Below are 18,619 nucleotides of genomic sequence, written 5' to 3'. Positions count from 1 at the left end.
TATGGTATTAATGCACAAATGCATTTTATAATCTATCAAGTACTTAGTGATTTCTATAATTATATAACACTATATTTCTATATTGATAAATGATTCATGACAATTATATTATGATTATATTAATACATGCGATAGTGTAGAAACATACAGCTATTTGTTTCAAACTGTACATTAGCCTATAACTTAATTTAGCTAATCTAAAAACAGCTTGTTGCTCATGTGAAATAATGCATGTTCTGACAACCACCAAACGGGAGTAAACTAAAATCATACTATAAGGAAACACCTGTGAACAGTGACTCAACATTCCCCTTTCTATTAGAACGGCGAAGCTTCCTCTGGGCGCCAAATCAAATTACCCAAAGCTTTGTGTAAAATTATCTGCACAACAGTCCTCAGAGACACATTATGAAGCCATATAGGGAGCAATTAGTTCTAAGGTTTTCCCGTGTCAGACACCAATAATTAGGGAAAGCCCATCACATTTAGAGGTACATGCGGATCATTTAGAGAGCACATTAGTGAAGCTCATAGATTTTCCAGGTTGTGTATTATTTAAGATTGATGAAGGCGATACACCGTGAGATAATAATGCATTGATTGAATGTAAAGTAATAAACAGTCTATCCTACGCAAGCCTCCCTTACATCGTGCATGTATAACAGATAGACAAAACTCCTGGGAACCTAAATCATATCTATTATTGCAATAGACATGAATTAATAATGCCATGACAGTAGTCTTGTCCACTGATACATATCTCCAACAACAGAGGGAACATTTCCTGGAAGGGAGCAGGTTTGATTTATGATTTTCAATCCAGATAAACAGAAGCAACAAATGGCTGTTTTGTTTTGGTAAATGATGGTGTTTATAAACGGTCCTTTGCAGAGACGTTCCGAGATGCTATTCTTCAACCGGGTTGTGGCGCTTAGGGGATGGCCTGTTGCTTGTGGAGACGTACAGAAGCAAAACCTTTGGCAGCTGATATGTTATTTCTGAAGTGGAATCCTTGTGACCTGTTCTGCACGGCAGTGCAACACAAGTGTGACTTTGTGAAGTTAAAACATGGTTCAGTTTGGGGATAGTTTACAATGTGTAAACCCTCTTTGGGATTTTATCTTGTCGTTTTATGAATCAAATCACATAAACAAACAAGTTTAAAGGACATCTGGAGTTTAGAAAACTAGCTTTTTTAGCGTAGCTTCCTGAGACTGACTGCAGCCTCTCTCTGCCCCAAACCAGACCAATATAACTGTGCAAAGATCCTGTTTGGGGGGGTTGGGTGAGGGAGCCCTGCACAGATAGCCAAGCAGCGGCAGGGACTGCTTTTGTCCGTGTGAACTAGCAAGCTTCCTGCTGTGGCTGGCTCCTGGCCAAGTCCCAAAACCCCAACTCCACTGCTCACACACCCCACCCATCCTGGAATGGGCTGAAACATACAACGGAAATTTCCAGGGCCTGTCCGCCCAAGAGCGTGCCCCCCACCCTGCCCCCACCCTCGGCCTCTGCTCCCCTCCCTCCATCCACAGGGGATGTAGAGCAGCTGGAAGGTGAAGTGCAGCTTGTTGGAAACCCCAGACCTGGGGCCTCGTCTGGGTACTCACTCGAGGGATTGAAGTGAAAGTCAAGCCAGAGACTTAATTCACACCTAAAGCACTGAAGCACACTTTTAATCTGTAACCCCCTGAAAACCCAAACTTACCTCCAAGCCACTAGAACCGCGGGAGTGCCGTGAAGTGCCCTGGAGGACACTTCCACGTCAAAGACATCGGCCATTGAGAAACAAAAGAAACTGTGGAAAGCTATTAGGTCTGACAAATCAATTGTCTCACATGCGGCTTACAGTCCTTTCCATTTGCAGACATTCTGAGGTGGATTTCTGACAAGGTAATTAACATGCACAAACACTTCTGACATTAATGCAATAAATCCCTGAGGCGCCATTCTGTGTTCGGTAACAATGATAGATATTACCTCAGAAACACCTCTGCCAGGTTTGCCTTTCCGCTCGAAAAATCCGAGAGTCCTTGAAGGAGCGCGCTGGTTTAAAATAGAAATGGCCCTCATAGTAGAAGGCCTTACTTTACCTTAACATTAACAATTCCCCTCATTTTTTCAGAGCCAAATGCTTCTGGTTTTAATCCAGGCTCTCTTCCAGATTCAAAAACCACAGACATCTTAAACTCAGTCTCGCAGCTGGTTGCATGTTGCAGTGTAATGTCCTCTACACCAACAATATGAAACGAAACTGAACACATTCGGGGCTTAACACTGGGGTGAGTCTCTGTTCATTCTGTGGTGCTTTTAGGGGGCTGTTCACCCCCCAGTTTGCTCAGTGGGTCAGATCTCCTTTGTCCAGCTGGGACACCTGCAGGTTTAGGGCTATGGCCTCCCCCAGGGCTGGTAGTCATTGATACTGAAAAGCCAGACAACCATCACGTGAAAAGGAGACAAGGAACATTGAATTTGTACCCATTTGGAAAGCCCTCACATTTGAAAAAATCCCATATTCAGCTTTTTTAACTCCTTGCCCCAGATGCGAAGCGGCGTTCCTGTCTGCGTTGCCAGTGTGTGTGTCACGTGACTGATGTGGTGTCTATGATGTCATGTGTGTTTCCTGTGCCGTGCGTGTCTGGTCCCTCTACACTCCCTCCGAGTGTTGAAGACCAAAGTGGTTCAGTGGGCTCGTATTTACAGAGCAGGACGTCAGACAACAATACCCCCCCCCCTCTACCACCTCCCCTCCCAGGACTCTTACACATTCCTGTGGGCCTATTGGTGAAAGGGGGCTGCTGTCATTGTCTGTCTGGTCTCCCCCTCTGTCTTCACACACTGAAGACCCTAAGTCCCCTTCCACACACACATACACATTCTACTAGTCCTGCTCAGTAATCTCTTACATGTCATCAGCTTTTTTGATTTAAACCCCTTCTCATTTTATGCATGATTACAAGATATATTGTTCACTGGCGTCAGTCAGTCAGTCAGGAATCATTATAAAAGACAGATAATGGAGAAAATTGATGTTTTTATCTCTTTACTTAAACAGAGTGTTTGGCGCAAGGAATCAGACTGAATCCTGTTTTTAAATTGCTAAGTCATTCAAGTTCACGGTAATAGTAAACACCTGTGGTAATACTGATTAAACCCAGTCCAAAATGAAGTGATTATATTCACATCAGTGTTAAGCTCTGCATGGTTGTCACTCCCTCTGTGCCAACAGAGTGATCCAGATAAGAGAGCCGTATTATATATTGATAGTCATTAAAAATGAGACTGCAGACTGAATAATTGATTGGCTCCAACATTCCGAGTACAGATACATTTGCTGTCACCAAAGTGATGAATCAGAATAGCGGTCACGCCTCACAAAACCCAACTAAACCACTTTAGTAGGGTGTGACAGGATGTCAAATCATCGACTCTCATCTAATTCAACTACGTAAACGAGATCCCTCCTCAAACATCATAGAACCACAGCATGTCAATTTAGCCTTTGGAGGAGGGTGTCCCTCCATGAATTCCTCCCGCATTCAAATACTCCAGCATTGAATTGTACCCCTCCCCGATCCACCGTGGGTATGTTCTATCCAGTCTCTGTTCCACAGGGGCCCATGCAGTACTCGTGAACTTCCTCCTTAACGGGTCATCAGTCAGCCACAACTTAACCCCTCTATCTCAGACGCTTCCCTTCCCAAATCCCCCTCAGGCCCTGGACTCCCAACATCCCTTGCCGCCAGAGCCTGGAAGTCATCATTGCTACTGCAAACAGAGAGCAGGAAGGTCATTAATAATGGCTCCATTTACTTAACACTGACCCAAACACCTGCTCGTTAATCACAGTGGACATGTGTCAGCCTTGTTCATTCCTCAGCAGCCCCACAGATCCCGATCAGACCTCGACTGTCGTCTTCCGTCGCTGCAAAGTCGCACAACGTTTACCCGGGACACCCTGGTCAGACAAGGTCAAACAGTAATTGAAAACCTTTTTAAAATACTTTTCTTGGGAGTTTTCTGGGACAACGCGCCAATGGGCCTTATTCTTCAGGACGAGAACATTGAGAACTTTCATCCAGGCAAAGCATCAGCAAACATTTTAGCAGTAGTCGTGATCATGGTTGGCCCACTTAGCATAATGAGCCATCAGTGGCAGTTGGATCAGACGCCTAATCACGCCACCGTCTAGATGATCCAAACATCCTCACCCTTGCCACCCTGTGGCGTGTGGAGAGTGACTGTAAAAGACCCACAGACACCCTCACCATGATCTGAATCTCACTCCAAACACAGATCCTAAGATGGTGTCAGTCGGGAGTTCCTCTCGCCCAGACTTGTACTGGTATGTTACTGCCCAGTCCTGCTGGAACAGGTCACGCATCTTCTCTCACTCGCAAACCACCGCCACCAGTGAGCTGCTGTCACGTTCCACACAGGGACTATTAGAACCCATGGCACAAACCCCTTCTTCAAATCAGACTTGTGTTTATGCGTTTGCTTGGAAGGGCCCCAGGGCAGGACACATGTTCATGGACAGCAGCCCAGCACCAGGAACAGACTTAGCAGCTCAACAGATGCGAGTTACAACCCACATGGATCCTGGCTCGTGGTGCTGTCTGCCTCTTTGTTGCTGCCCTCCTGCTGTCCTGAGCCCTGTAGGAGAGCAGGGGGAGGCAGGGGAGGGGGGAGAAGAGGGGGAGGTGGAAGACAAAAGAGAGCAGGGGGGAGACGGAGAGGCAGGAGAGGAAGGGGGAGGCAGGGCGAGGTGGGAGAGCAGGGGGGGAGAGATGGGTGGAGGCAGGAAAGGAGGGGGGAGAGAAGGGGGAGGTAGGAGACAAAAGAGAGCAGGGGGGAGACGGAGAGGCAGGAGAGGAAGGGGAGGCAGGGGAGGGGAAGACAGGGGGAGGTGGGAGAGCAGGGGGGGAGAGAAGGTGGAGGCAGGAGAGGAGGGGGGAGACAAGAGGCAGGTAGGGAGAGGCAGAAGGGAGGTGACACAATGGGGTGGAGGGCTGAAGGTACAGGACCACATTAGAGACTGAGCACTCCAAAGCAGAATAGAACACTCTGGAACATTCTTTGGAACATTCTGGAAGTCTCTACCAAGCCTTGGATCCAAAGCTGTAATTTTATTGGTCTGTGCAAGGGCTAGAAATGCAGTTAAAAATCCAATAAATCACTCATAATCGCAAATAATTATTCATGATTGAGTAGTCAGTGTCATTTACACGCAAAGGAAACGAGAGCAGTTGATTTATCACTTGGTGTTAAACTGTCTTTAAGGATAGGAGGCCCTGAAATGTGTTATCTACTGGAGGCTGGGCACAGCAGAAGCACATAAATTTTCATTGCAACAGCTGGGTAGTGCGGTAAAACTCCATCACACACTGCGATGATTGAGAGGGACGGAGGGCAGACCAGGAGAGGTTCAGTGGAAAGAAATGGACTCCATTTTTGTTACTCTTCCTCCCCAGCTGTCAGCTCGCCCCGCTATCCCATGGGGGGTTGCCACGGTGACAAGAGGCCACATGTCTTGGGGGCGTCGTTGTGGTCAAAGGACCCCATTGTTCTTGTGTTAAGCCGTCTTCTCTATGCCCGTCTGTCAGGAGACTGAGGCTTCACACCCCAACACACACTTAGGAGGGAAAAACAGGCCAGCACAGAGGTGGAGGGCTATTCAACACACACACACACACACACACAGACAAACACACACACACCCATAAAGTAGTAGGTGGCGGCATATTCACCTACACACTCCAATGACAACACATTAAACTGTTTAATAGAGACAAAGAAATAAAGCCATGTAATTGGTCGAATCCTGAGTACAATATGTCTGCTGTGGAACAATGAGGTTATATGTTCATGTGTCATTAAGATAGAGATTTCATCTATTTTTAAGAGGGAAAACCCCCCCCAACATGAAACGTCCGGAAACAAAGCAGGCAAACACAATTGACCTTTAACAACGTGTCTTTCCCCAGTGTTTCTCAAATCCATCTGTACCGTGGACATATAAATTGATATATGTCAACTGGCTTAGACAGGCAGATGGATGGCTTAATGTGTGTGAAGTTCCAGCTCTTTCCACTAGATGGAAACATGTGCCCACCAGCCTTGGTAACATTCTCATGAGCTTAGCCATCAATCTTCCACAGGGAAAACAAGACCTTCACAAGAAACAGAACAAAATCACCCGTCTCAAAAGTTTACTTTTGAAGCTTGGTGTAAATTGCCCAGTAATAGATAAGGTCGATATCATTTAGCAGTCAGTTTGTCTGTTATTTTAGTCACCAAGGTCACTTTCTACACTTGGTTTTATAGACAGATTAAACCAAATTTAACCATGTTTGATATTAAGTGCCCTATAAAATGGGTTTAAATGTCCCTAAATGAGATTAAGATTTGTTTAAAGTGTTGCGCCCTCTGGTGGCCACGTTCTGATGTGACAAGCACATCGGCAGCCATACTCATTCAGCCAATTTACTCACCATCGAGTATTCATTTGTCACTAGCTGTTGCCCTCGCGTCAGCACTTACCAGTGTGTATGCCTGACAAACTGCATCCCACTCCATTAAGACATCTCTCTCCCTCTAATAATAGACTGTTCAGGACAGACATTGTTGAGAAACCTGTCATCATTTCCCGACCATCAAGACCCATTTTCAGTGAGGAACACATTGACCACTGCATCTTCATACAACAGCTTTTGAGGGTAAGGTCGTACATGCACTGTGATTACTAATTGAGTGCCCGTGTATTGATTGGTAGATAGTCAGAGGAGATGATTGTGCTTCCAGGTTATTGATTTCCTGGGTTGTAGGAAACCAGCTACAAATCACTAACAGCCCCAGCATGAGTAGTTGCTTTCTTTAGAAGGAAAATAATGGTTGCTTGAAAACATATGTTCGGTAAATTTAATGGATACAGCATTCACAAATGAAACTGTACAAATCCAACATGAAATCACTGCATATCCATCACATAAAATCAGGGTTTTTAAACATTTAACAAAACAAGAAACTTCTTTCAACCCCCCCCCCAAAAAGGGGCCCTCATGTCCAGTGACCTTTTAACCAAGCGGTCAAAGACTTTTAACAGTGTCCCCCCCCCCCCCCCCCCCCCTCCCCCTCCCTGTCAGTGGGTTGGTTCTGGCTCCTCCGTCATCCCAGGGTCCAGCTCCTGTGGCAGGGGAGGCTGCAGGAGGAGGGCTGAGCCCCGCCTGCCCCTGGTCTTCCTGCGTACGGCCCTGAGGGAGTCAGGGGACGTGTGGGGGACCCAGGCCAGGCCGGCGTCCACCACCCCTGCTTCCTGGCTCCTGTGGTTCCTGAGGCTGCGGCGTACCGAGCGCTGCCCCCTGCTGGCCCGGTGTCTCAGGACGTCCTCGATGCTGAACTCCAGCTGGTGCCAGGCGGGCAGGAAGGGCTCCGGCCCGTCAGACGGGCATCCCTCCGAGCTGTGGGGGTCATCCTCTTCCTGGCTGGCTCCGTGGGGCCTCCCTCGCCCCTCCACCCACTCCCCTGGCTGGGGCTCCCCTGGCTGGGGCTCCCCTGGCTGGGGCTCCCCTGACTGGGGCTCCCCTGGCTGGGGCTCCCCTGGCTGGGGCTCCCCTGGCTGGGCTGTGTGCTCCTGTGTGCTGAGGGGTAGCCGTGACCTCTTCCGGGGGCGCCCCCTAGCAGCCTTGAAACGCCTCTGGCTGGGCCTCTCTGTTACCAGGGTGGCCTGCGCCTGCTCTGGGTCTGCTTCCTGGTCGGTGGTTCCCGAGGGGGGGGAGGGTGCTGGGGAATCTTGTGCTGGCGTGCGAGAGGGAGGGCTGGACCCTACGTCCTCCAGGGCTGCCGTCTGGTCACCGCATGGCTGCTCGATGTGGCTCTCCGATTGGCCCTCGGGCACTTCGCTTAGCCAATGATCGGCCGGGACGCTGACCTTTCGACCTCTCCCCCTCGCCGGGGTCTCGGTCCTGGGCCCCGACCCCCTCCTGGGGGTCCTCCTGGTAGAGAGGGCGCCGGAAGGCACGGGGGTCTCCTGCTCGCTGTCACAGGGGTCGGGAGCTTCCGCCGTGCTCTCATTGGTGGAGGCGCCGAAGCGCTCGCGCCAAAGTTTAGCAGCCATGACGAGGTCACTCAGAGCCGGCGAAGAGTCCGACTCCTGGGTGTGGGCTGAGGGGGGTGGAGAGGGTACGTCAGGTTAGGACCGTGCTGGACCACAAGAAAGGACCCTGGACATTGGTATCTGTGAGTGTAGCTAGAGTGTGTACCTGTGTGTGTGTCCAGAGTGTGTACCTGTGTGTGTGTCCAGAGTGTGTACCTGTGTGTGTGTGTGTCCAGAGTGTGTTCCTGTGTGTGTGTGTGTCCAGAGTGTGTACCTGTGTGTGTGTCCAGAGTGTGTACCTGTGTGTGTGTTGGCGCAGGGCCGCTGGGGTGTGGGGGAGCGGCTGGCCGAGGCCGGGGTCTCGGTGATGGGGCTAAGCGCCGGGTCCCTGGAGGCGTACGCTCTGGAGCCGTACAGCGTGCGGTCCACCTCCTTACAACCCCAGCCTCGCTTCGCCGACGCCTTCTGAGGACACACACGCGCACACGTAAAGCTCAACTCTGTCTGAACCATGAGCACACAGCTCGTTCCATCACTGGGAGGGAGGAGGAGCGGCTCCGGCTGCAGAGTCACGGAGAGACGAGCGGCTTCCTCCGCGCCCCGCTCCCTGAAGACAGACAGCCCAGACTGGGAGAGGAGACGGGGGGTGGAGCAGAGGAGGAGAAGAGAGGAGACAGTTTTGCAGACAGGGAGAGGGAGGGAGGCAGGAGACAGAGAGAGAAGGGGGCCAGTCTCACCTTCATCTTCACACCGGCAGACTTGGCAGCGGATCGTGTTGACCTCTTCATCACAGGCTCTACATCCTCAGGCTGCTGTGAGAGGGAAAGAGACAGAGATATACACATGAGAGAGAGGGAGGGAGACAGAGATATACACGAGAGAGAGGGAGGGAGAGAGAGATATACACGAGAGAGAGAGGCAGAGAAAAAGAGACATGAGAGATGAAGACAACTTCAATCAAGTTAATAGTAGAATCTAATAATATCTGTTAGTAGCAGGAAGCCATCATTCACTCAATTATCTTATGAAGTCGGCAGGTGTGTTGCCCAGCGACAAAAATATAAACGAGTTGGCAGGCATGTTGAGCTGCACTAAGCTATGGAGCCATATACCTCAGGAGACACCAATGGGCACTGCACTAGTAATACTAGATGTGAGGCTGTGGGAGAAGATACAGACCTTCCTCTTCCTGCTGTTAGAGCTGGCTGGGGCATCCACATCCGCTGGTGCAGGCCCCAGGACAGGGACTGAGGCTGGGGCATCCACATCCGCTGGTTCAGGTCCCAAGACAGGGACTGAGGCTGGCGCATCCACTGGTTCAGGCCCCAGGACAGGGACTGAGGCTGGCGCATCCACTGGTTCAGGCCCCAGGACAGGGACTAAGGCTGGGGCATCCACATCCGCTGGTTCAGGCCCCAGGACAGGGACTGAGGCTGGGGCATCCACATCCGCTGGTTCAGGTCCCAAGACAGGGTTTGTGGCAGGATTGGAGTCAGACTCTAGCTCCGAGGGTGGATCTACTGCAAACACAACTCTGCCTTTAGTCTCCAGGCTGACACACAGTGACACCTCATATAACACGTCACCAAGCCGGGAGGTGGCAGGCTGGGGGTGGGGGAGACAGGCGGGGGATGACAGGCGGGGAGGGGGGTAGACCCAGGGGGAGACTGGGGGGATGGAGAGAGGATAAGAGAGAAGCAAGCTCACCTTGTAAGACCTCCGTAAACGAAACCTCCCGGAACGCTGCGTTCAAGTCCAGCGGCTGGGTCTCCCAGTTCACGTCTGACGGAACAACAAGCCTATTAGAACACATCCCGGCTCGCCTGCTTAAACTGTATCCAGAGCAGTAGCCAGCAGTAACACACGACTCACCTTTCTCATCCACCAATGACCTTTCACTGTCATCCATGGTAAAAGCAATCTGCAGGGGGGGGAGGTGGGAGAGAAATTAATAATCCAACAGAGAAACCACCAAAACACCCTCAATACAGCATTCAACCAAGACACCTAGTTTTCAAGGTTTAAGAGGGAGTGTTTGGTAGTAAATGCAGCACCCCTGAAATGAAGATGTACCTCCTCCGGGGTGTCAGCGCCGCCCCCCCTGCCCACACAGGTGTCCCGGGGCCCCCTCCTGAGAGGTGGGGAGGCCCCGGAGGGGCTGCTGAAGTCAAGCTGGGGGAGCGCGGAGGTGGACTGGCTCCTCTGGGGGGTCTTCAGCGCAGAGCGCACCTGGGACCCGCCTGCCGACGGCGGGGGCGCGCGGGCCGGCGTGGCCCCCTTCTGGAGAGGGGTGCTGGGGGGCAGGTTCTTGTCGAAGACCTCCGGCGAGAGGGGAGCGCCGAAACGAACGCACTTCTTTCGGACGGCGGAGTTAGCAGAGGGATCGCCATCTGGGGGGGAGGGGGGGAAGGCGTGTTACTTTTACCCTCTGCAGAGGAGCTTCGCTCAGCCGTAAGACACTGTTAGCAGACGATAAATTAAGGGGCTCTTCGCTGCTCTCCTTGTCTCCACTGTGTGTGTGTGTGGACTATCAAGGATATTTTGTCTGCAATAATGCCTCCCATCCCTGCTGTAGAGGGCAGTGAAGGGTGGGCTGCTGAGGTCTGGAGGAGGGGGGGAGTCTACCTTTGCGGTTGGGCTCCGGGGATGAAGGCATACAGAACGGAGGGGGCGGAGGGGGCCCGGTGTCCCCCGGCCTGGCCCCCGCTTCAGGGAAGCTGTCCTGTAGGGGAGACGAGGAGAGAGACAGAGGTGAGGCCTGAGAGCAAGCACCTGATGAAGAGCATCAACAAGGTCTTCACAGGAGGCTGTCACAGGTGTGTGTGTGTGTTTCACCTGCTGCTCCTTGGCAGGAGAGTGTGTTGGAGGGGGCTGGGGGGGCGAGGGGCTCACGGGGACCTCTGGCCCAGGCTGTAGCTGTGCTCTGTCCTGGTCAACTGCATCCTGCACACGGAGGGTGACACAGTTTACAGGCTACCAGCACATCACGGTGGCAGTCACACGATAGGACATACTTTACATTCAGTGGGACATACTATATCCACATGCAGACGGTACGATAGGACATATCATATCTGCATAGGTACAGTAGCTCATTCTAAACACAGAACAAATGAACGACATAAGTTTACAACTAGTTATAAATCACACGATTTAGAGTAGGACACTAAAAAAAGACAATCCAAAAGGTATGTAAAGAGCCTTTCGTGTTGAGTCTAAGTGATAGTAGTGTGTAGGCTCAGTGTGTTACCTCCCGTGTCTTCAGCAGGCTGTGCTGGAGGGTGGGAGCGTTGGCCTCCCTAATCTCCCCCTCACAGAGGAGGCCAGGGCACCACCTCTTATTGGGGGTCATGGGGGGCGGGCAGTTCTCCTTCCACGCGTCTCGGCTCCTCCCATCTAGATAAGCACCGCCCATCAACACACCCAATGAGGAAGACGTCGAACGTTGCAGGAGCAGCGCGCGCGCCAAGAGGGCTGGTTCAATACTCGCCGGCTGCGGTGATGTCGTGTCGGCGAAACAGGACGTGCAACAACAACAAAAAAACTAGATACTCTGTTGTTCTGACAACAGAGGAGACTCACCGGACTGATCCTTTCTTGTCTTGATGCACTCCGCTAATGGATTCTCCTGCCTTGGCATCTTTTCAGGTATCTCTTCCTCCTCTTCACACAAGAGGCTTTGGAAGATGGCCATCTCCTGCTTCAACTTGGAGACCCTTGGAGTGAAGGGGCGCGCACTGATAGACTGTGGCACAGATAGAGAGTTGATAACATAAGCACTCAACAGACAGGTCAGTCTTGCAGGCAGATAGTGACAAATACGTTGACGTGTAGGCCTATTGTGCAACTGACCAAGCTGGACCTCACCTCGGTAGTTGCTGGTGGAGTTTTCATCATCCTCTGCTGAGCGATGTATCGGATGAGAGAGTTCGTCTCCGGTGAGCCACGGACACCAACATTGGATCTTCGTTTCAATTTTAACTGGGCCAAGCGGGACTTGTCTGAAAACACAGTAACAGTTGGATACATTAGCCAGATAGTACAGCACGACCGTAGACGACTAATGTACTTTACTTTATAACGCGTCTTAAATCAAACATTCCCGTTTCTGACTTTGAGAAGGCCTTACCTTTGCGGCCGGAAGATGGGGTAAAGCTCTGGGGGGAAATGCCCAGCTGAGACGTTGTTAAAAGGGAGAAGTCCATGGGTGTATTGCTTAGGGGGGGGAGGCATTGGTCTTTCAATGGTGTCAGGATTTCAACACCATCTATGTTGCCCACGTTTAGCTCGGAGCTAGCCATGATCTGACAAAAAACGAATAGAACCACTGTCAAACCAAGATCACAATTACGATTAAAACCTCAGATAGCAATACAGCTTCAAGTGTGACAAAGGTTTACAAATAAGTCCCCTTTCTTGTTAAAGTCCAATTTACAGATCAAAGCTAACTAGCTTGCAACTGTAACGTTAGCAAGCTATCTAGAATGCACTACTTCGTTATACTGTACTATAGATCTGCTACATCATCATTCACAAAAGACACATCTTACCTGTCGGGTGGGATCTCACTAAAGGAATTAAACACAGACCTAGATTATCTTTCAAAAAGTATAAACCTCAGTATTAATTATTGCATATTAAATAGATAACTATCCGGCAACTACCTAACAAACTCAGCTAACACGCTACGTTGGTTGTACCCTCATTCAAAATTCGCTCCAGTCCGTTTCGCAAAAGGTGCCATGTCTCTAGATCCTTCCGCAAAAAAAGTAAACAACAGTAGCTTATACTTCCAAACTACATACAAATGCTATCAAACTATTACGGAAAGATATATACTTGATCCATACAAAAAAAATGCCTCAAAAAAGCAATTTTTAAATAACGAATAAATTAAATAACAAGTGTGAACGTTTTGGGAACTATTTTTTTGTGATCGATTTATGGGACGGGCTTAAATACGAACTAGCCAACAGGAGGCTACAATGGAATCACGTGTCCTCGGAATAGCCAATTACGATTCTCTGTTTGTGGCAGATTCGGGACCAGTTAAATGTAATTCTAGAAGTCCCTCGATTAAAATAAAATACAATCGAATTTATCCATGCTTAATGCGTTATAATAGCCCTACTGAGCTCGCTCTGTGTTATGTTAGTTGTCACGTATTTATTCACCAACGTCACCAGGGGGTTTCCGAAGTACGGGAGTTGCGTATTCATGAAAAAATCAGTATTCAAAGTTCTCTCTTTTTCTAGATAGCAAACTAAGTATTTGCAGTAGTTTGCTGTAGTTGAGATTATTGTTCACCGTGCCCAGTAAATGAAGTGTGGTTACTTCTTTCTGTGCCTGGTAAATGCAGACTGTGACCTTTCTCTGACCACCAAAATTAGATATTCACTTCGGACTTCTGATATCTCCCCTATGACAGACTGGTCATTTAATCAGCCTCCAAACAAGTCGTGAACACTGTTAAAACAATAAACGTTCTTTCTCTCACTATCTGTTCCTATCTATTGCAGTGGACTACAGTCCCATACAACACATCAGCGATTTCCTCTCCAGTTATCCTCCGATTCGGCCTGGATGGTGCAAGATGAAGGCGTGCAGCTGCTGTGACCCAGCTGTGTATTTAATGGGCCTGGCTGTCATGTTTACCACAGCTGGGTCCGTGCGTGTGTGTGCATCAGCTGCTATGGAGAGCATGTGGCCTCCGTGCCACCATCAAATAAGCTGGCAGAACAATTACTAATCACTCACCATTTATAAACAGGACTGTGTGTTTAGATGCATATTAGATGATTGGTTGTCATCAAGCTTATTAAACACAGACGCACAATTTGAGGAGGTCTCGTTTTATTCATGTATGTATATACACATATAAAAAATAAGGACATATGTACAATGATAATAAATATCGTAATGTTTGTACAAGCAAAATAAGTTACTAAACATCCTTTAAAAACAAACATACAAGATCATGAAAAGACAGGAACCGTTGCAACTTAAAGCAAAAAAAGGGGAGCAAATGTGAAACAAAATTTAGGATAATGACACTACAAATTATAATCACAGAGCAATACAACTTATAGCGTGAAGTGAGAACACTTCTATGGATGTTTAGCAGATCCAGATATAACATGCTGATTGTTTTTCTTCATCTTGAGACCTGTATATTCCTTTTATGAAATGTCTTACATCTTAGAGAATATCCAAATGTATCTTTCATAACGTAAAAAAAAAGGCAATGCAAAATTGAAAGGCCTAAATCAAAAGAATCTACATCGGAGAGCTTGTATGGTTTGAAACTGCTGGATTGGAGGGTCTCAGTGGCTAATCGATTAGTAATGAAGTGGTTCTTTGAACCATTATATTGAGACACATTAAAACATCTGATCTTTTCTGAAAGCACAGCAACTTGTTTTGGTTACGGGCAAGATACGAAGCTCTCCAAAGTTCTACGTTTTGGTAATGTATTCAGCCTTTCATATGGTCGAGATCAGGATAGAGATAGGCTCTAGTAGATAACTACCGACATGTAAACAGGATGTCCACCAGCCTAGAGCGCTCTCTCTCACTCTCTCTCTCTGAGGAGCGCCGCGCTGTACGCTGTGTTAAATATGCAGGAACGTTGCTTTCCCAACTTCAGTTCTATGAAGTGGACGGACTGTATAAACTTAAATATAAAAAGTGGAATGAAATAAAACATGAAATAAAATGAATGACGCAGAGAGAAAAAAAAAAGCTACTGCAGTCTACTTTGGCTTATCCAAAGGTGAAGAGGCACTGCAAAAATAAACAACTTTACAATGTCATCAGTTCTTACAACTCTTAACCATAAATATGAAAATGTTGTTTTCTTCTTCGATAGAATGTTGGAGTTTTGGAAAAGTTGAAACGTCCGTCATTTCTACAAGGGGCGACCATGGGAGTCAAAGATGTATAGTACATTTGCAGAAAGGTCATGCAACACGAGGGTGAAACCACTGATGTGAAGTACCTCTTCAACCTAAGGATCGTTCAGTATACTACATCCCCTTCTGCTGTCCCTACATTGTGGGAGAGAAAGAAAAAAAAGACACTTATCCTTACGTTCCCTCTGTGTGTGTGTGTGTGTGTGTGTGTGTGTGTGTGTGGTCCTCCTGCCCTTGCGGACGTGTCACCAAAGCCATCCCTGTAGGACAAAGCACAGGAAGAGAAGAAGAGATAGGAGGAGAGACAGGTTAGTTTGGCCAAACATACTCATCCATCGGTAAACAAAGCAAGCCTCTAGGGTTCTTGAATGGGGCCCTAGCCAAATGATTCTAGGTGACCAGACAAGACAAAGCACTAAACCCCTTCTGCAGTGATGCTCGCAAACCGCTACAATGGGGCCGACCATCTTGAAAAGAAAGCCGTTTGTATCTATGTGACTCGGACAGTTTCAAAATGATTCTGCCAACAGCATTCGTGAGAGTGTGAATCTGTCAGTGTGACACGAGGTGAAAAGAAGCAATACCTCGGACCGATGAGCTGCTGCATCCTGTCCGGAGACATCGGCTTTCCACCTGACTCATCCATCTCTCACCCCGCCCATTCCTCCGTCAGCACGGGCAGTGTGTGTGTGGGTGTGTGTGTGGTTTAACAGTGTCCTTCCGTTGCAGAGTGTCCAGGTTATCCACAGTGGCTCCAGGTCATTCTCCGGGCGTCGGTATGAGGGTTGGGTCAGGGCCACAGGGGGGCAATGTCCAGTTACAATCCACTTCCAGGTTTGGCATCCAGGGTGGTGCAAAAGGGAGGGCTTTGTTTATGGCAGTACAAGCCTCCCCCCCACCCAAACAAAGCACTTGTTAAGATATCCACTGTATTCACAACAGCTCAGTGACCAGTCAACTACATTCCACCAGTCGCCCCCCATATTAAGCAATACCTTCGTCTGAAAATACAATTGTATCTGTGCTGTTCTGAGGATCTGGGTTCAATTCAAACTGTCCAAAAGCCACAGAACCAAGTGAAGCGCAAATGGAAGAAACCTAATAACCCAAAACGTATTAGTAGATGCGTCTTATTTTCTCTATAGGTGCATTAGTGGGGTTCACTTGTAGAGTTATACTATTTTGTGCGGCAAAGGCAAGGTTTTTCTAAGTGCCACATTCTCAGAAGGGTGCTTTAAAGCCATTGGTCACAACTGAACACTACTGTAGTCCATAACAAACAGTAAAAGAACACATAGCAACGTCTTCATTTAAACCATCACCACAAATGAATGTGGCAGGGGTCGAAGCAGTCTCTCTGGAGAAAGACAACGTGAAAAAAGTACAAATTGAGAAAGTCGGAGAGTTTGTCCTTCACACAAAGCCCCCCCCCCCCCCCAGTCTTTCCCACTCAAGCTTCATTTCTCTCTCGCTCTTCTTTGTTCCACCCCTTCCTCCCCAGGTCGAACCCCGGAGAGAGGGACGTGATTGTCGTCTCGCTCTGAGATTAATTAGTCTTTTGTAGAACTCTCTCCCTCTCTTGGCTCATTAATACAACATACTCTGTTCGACTTTTTTAAGTGCAGAAAAGAAAGTCTCATTGTGAAAAGAGCAGGTCATTCCATCTTCCTGCCCGCCCCCGCCTGCTTATTGGTTCAGCTCAGGGGCTGACACCTTGTCATGTTCTGATTGGTCCATTCTTTACAGGACCACGTGTCCCATGGAAACAAGCGTGTTGGTTTTCCTGCCATGCTCTAGACAGGCTGCGATGCGTTTTGCTGCCTTCAAATACAGATGCACACAGCTCGGGATGGCACAGCGGGGAAACAAAGAGCCTCGTCGAACCACTCAAGAGACACCGCGGCCGACGCGTGCCTTCCAGAGCACAATAATTACAAGAGAGGACGCAGAGCGGGTTTGCTGTGTGTGTGTGTGTGACATGCTATGTGCTAAAACGGTCTCCAGTCACAGACTCAACCAAACAGGCATTGGCAGAGAGACAGTGGAAGAAAGACACACACAGAAAGAGAGAGAGTAGCCGAGTAAAGAAATTGAGTGTGGTCCTTTTGAAGGAGGGAGGTAGGTTAGTTGTTGGTTGTTTATTTCCCCACGGACGAGGACTCGCTAGACGGACGACTCCTCGGGGTTGGCGTCGGGCAGCACGCTCCGTTGCTGCAGGGTCCTCCTCAGCTCCTCCTTGAAGGGGCTCGTGTAGTCGTTCCCCACCCCACCCAGCCCTCCGGCCAGCCCGCCTCCCCCCGCGCCGCCCCCGCTAACCCTCTCCTCCCCAGCCGAGCTCAGGTTGAGGCGGATGTAGCCGTTGCTGCCCTGGCCTCGGATGTTGGTGAGGCTGAGGCGGCTGGGGGAGTGGATGGGCTGGCCGGGGATGGCGCTGGGAGAGGACGTGCTGGCGCTGGGGCACAGGGCGTGGCCGGGGACGATCTTCAGCGAGCCGTCCGAGTAGTAGTAGTTGGCGCCCGTCTCCCAGAAGCGGTCCTCGTCGCAGGGCATCTTGCTGGGCACGAAGGTGGGCGGCTCTTTGGGCAGGGTGATGGGGTACACCAAGGTGCTCTCCAGGGGCTTCATATCCGCCCCTTTGCCCAGCGCCAGCTTCAGACGCCTGCGGAGGTACAGCGCCACCACCAGGAGCAGAAGACAGGCCGCGCCCAGCGTGATGACCAGCACCCAGAACAGCCCCATGCTGCCGTCCGGCGCCCGGGCCTCCATGAAGACGGGCGCGCTGGCCACCACGGCCACCTGGTAGCGCTCCGTCTGGAACTTGACCCCTTGCTCCTCCGAGTAGCACACGTAGCGGCCCGCCTGCAGCTGGCCCGCCTGGGGAACCACCAGAGCTCGAAGGGCCCGGTCGAAGCGAGGGCCCCCCGCCTCGAGGTCGCCCAGCGGGAGCTCCCGGTCGTTTAGGACCCAGGTGGGCTGGGCCAGGTTGGACACCAGCTGGCAGGGAAGCACCATGTCCGAGCCTACCACCACCGTCACGTTCCGCAGGCGGGAGTGATCTGGACACCAGGGGGCGACAGAGAGAGAGAAACAGGGGGTCAGTCGTAGTGATTGTGTCTGGTCACCAGGGGCCGCTAGTAGGGCATCTCTCTCTCTCTCTCTCTCTCTCTCTCTCTCTCTCTCTCTCTCTCTCTCTCTCTCTCTCTCTCTCTCTCTCTATCTCTCACTCTCACTCTCACTCTCACTCTCACTCTCTCACTCACCAGGGCTGGGGATGGAGACGGGCTTGTCAAACTTGGCCTTGCCCCGGCTGAACCTCTCCAGCATGAGGTCCTGTGACAGGGAGGAGGTGGACCTGAGGGAGCAGAGAGGACGGCACAACCATGAGCCGGGCCGCGAGGCTGGTCTGCTGCAACAGGCTGACCCTGCCCGGCCAGCAGGGGCGGGGGAGAGAGGGACGAGGGGGGGCAAAAGCTCACCCGCGGTGGAGGTCGATGCGGACACAGGCGCGGCCCTCGCTGTCCCAGGCGCAGTAGGGGTCCCGGGACAGTAGACAGTCTGGCTGAGACTGATAGCGGCTGCAGTTGGCCAAGGGCAGCTGGAGAACCTCTGAACGAGA

At 50.1% G+C, this 18,619-nt stretch overlaps 2 protein-coding genes across 2 annotated transcripts; both read right to left on the bottom strand.

Moving 5' to 3' along the window:
* Positions 1-7,135: 7,135 nt before the first annotated feature.
* On the bottom strand, positions 7,136-13,004 carry cdca2 (cell division cycle associated 2). Its single transcript, XM_047016959.1, has 14 exons — positions 12,643-13,004; positions 12,222-12,396; positions 11,960-12,093; positions 11,675-11,837; positions 11,343-11,488; positions 10,928-11,035; positions 10,718-10,814; positions 10,166-10,482; positions 9,965-10,013; positions 9,800-9,874; positions 9,272-9,612; positions 8,830-8,904; positions 8,392-8,557; positions 7,136-8,160 (listed from the first exon to the last, which is right to left on the bottom strand). The coding sequence occupies exons 2-14, from the start codon at positions 12,391-12,393 to the stop codon at positions 7,139-7,141; spliced, it is 2,865 nt and encodes a 954-aa protein (XP_046872915.1). The 5' UTR covers positions 12,394-12,396; positions 12,643-13,004; the 3' UTR covers positions 7,136-7,138.
* Positions 13,005-13,934: 930 nt separating this feature from the next.
* sema4c (sema domain, immunoglobulin domain (Ig), transmembrane domain (TM) and short cytoplasmic domain, (semaphorin) 4C) lies at positions 13,935-18,613 on the bottom strand (the record flags this gene model as incomplete). The annotated part of the gene is made up of 4 exons (XM_047016960.1): positions 13,935-15,263; positions 15,588-18,059; positions 18,264-18,355; positions 18,480-18,613. Coding segments are annotated over 3 exons (1,119 nt in total), but the record flags the coding sequence as incomplete, so codon positions are not given.
* Positions 18,614-18,619: the final 6 nt, after the last annotated feature.

Source organism: Hypomesus transpacificus, unplaced genomic scaffold, assembly GCF_021917145.1.
Source record: "Hypomesus transpacificus isolate Combined female unplaced genomic scaffold, fHypTra1 scaffold_439, whole genome shotgun sequence".
NCBI classification, from domain to species: domain Eukaryota; kingdom Metazoa; phylum Chordata; class Actinopteri; order Osmeriformes; family Osmeridae; genus Hypomesus; species Hypomesus transpacificus.
This window is presented reverse-complemented; position numbering and strand designations above follow the sequence as displayed.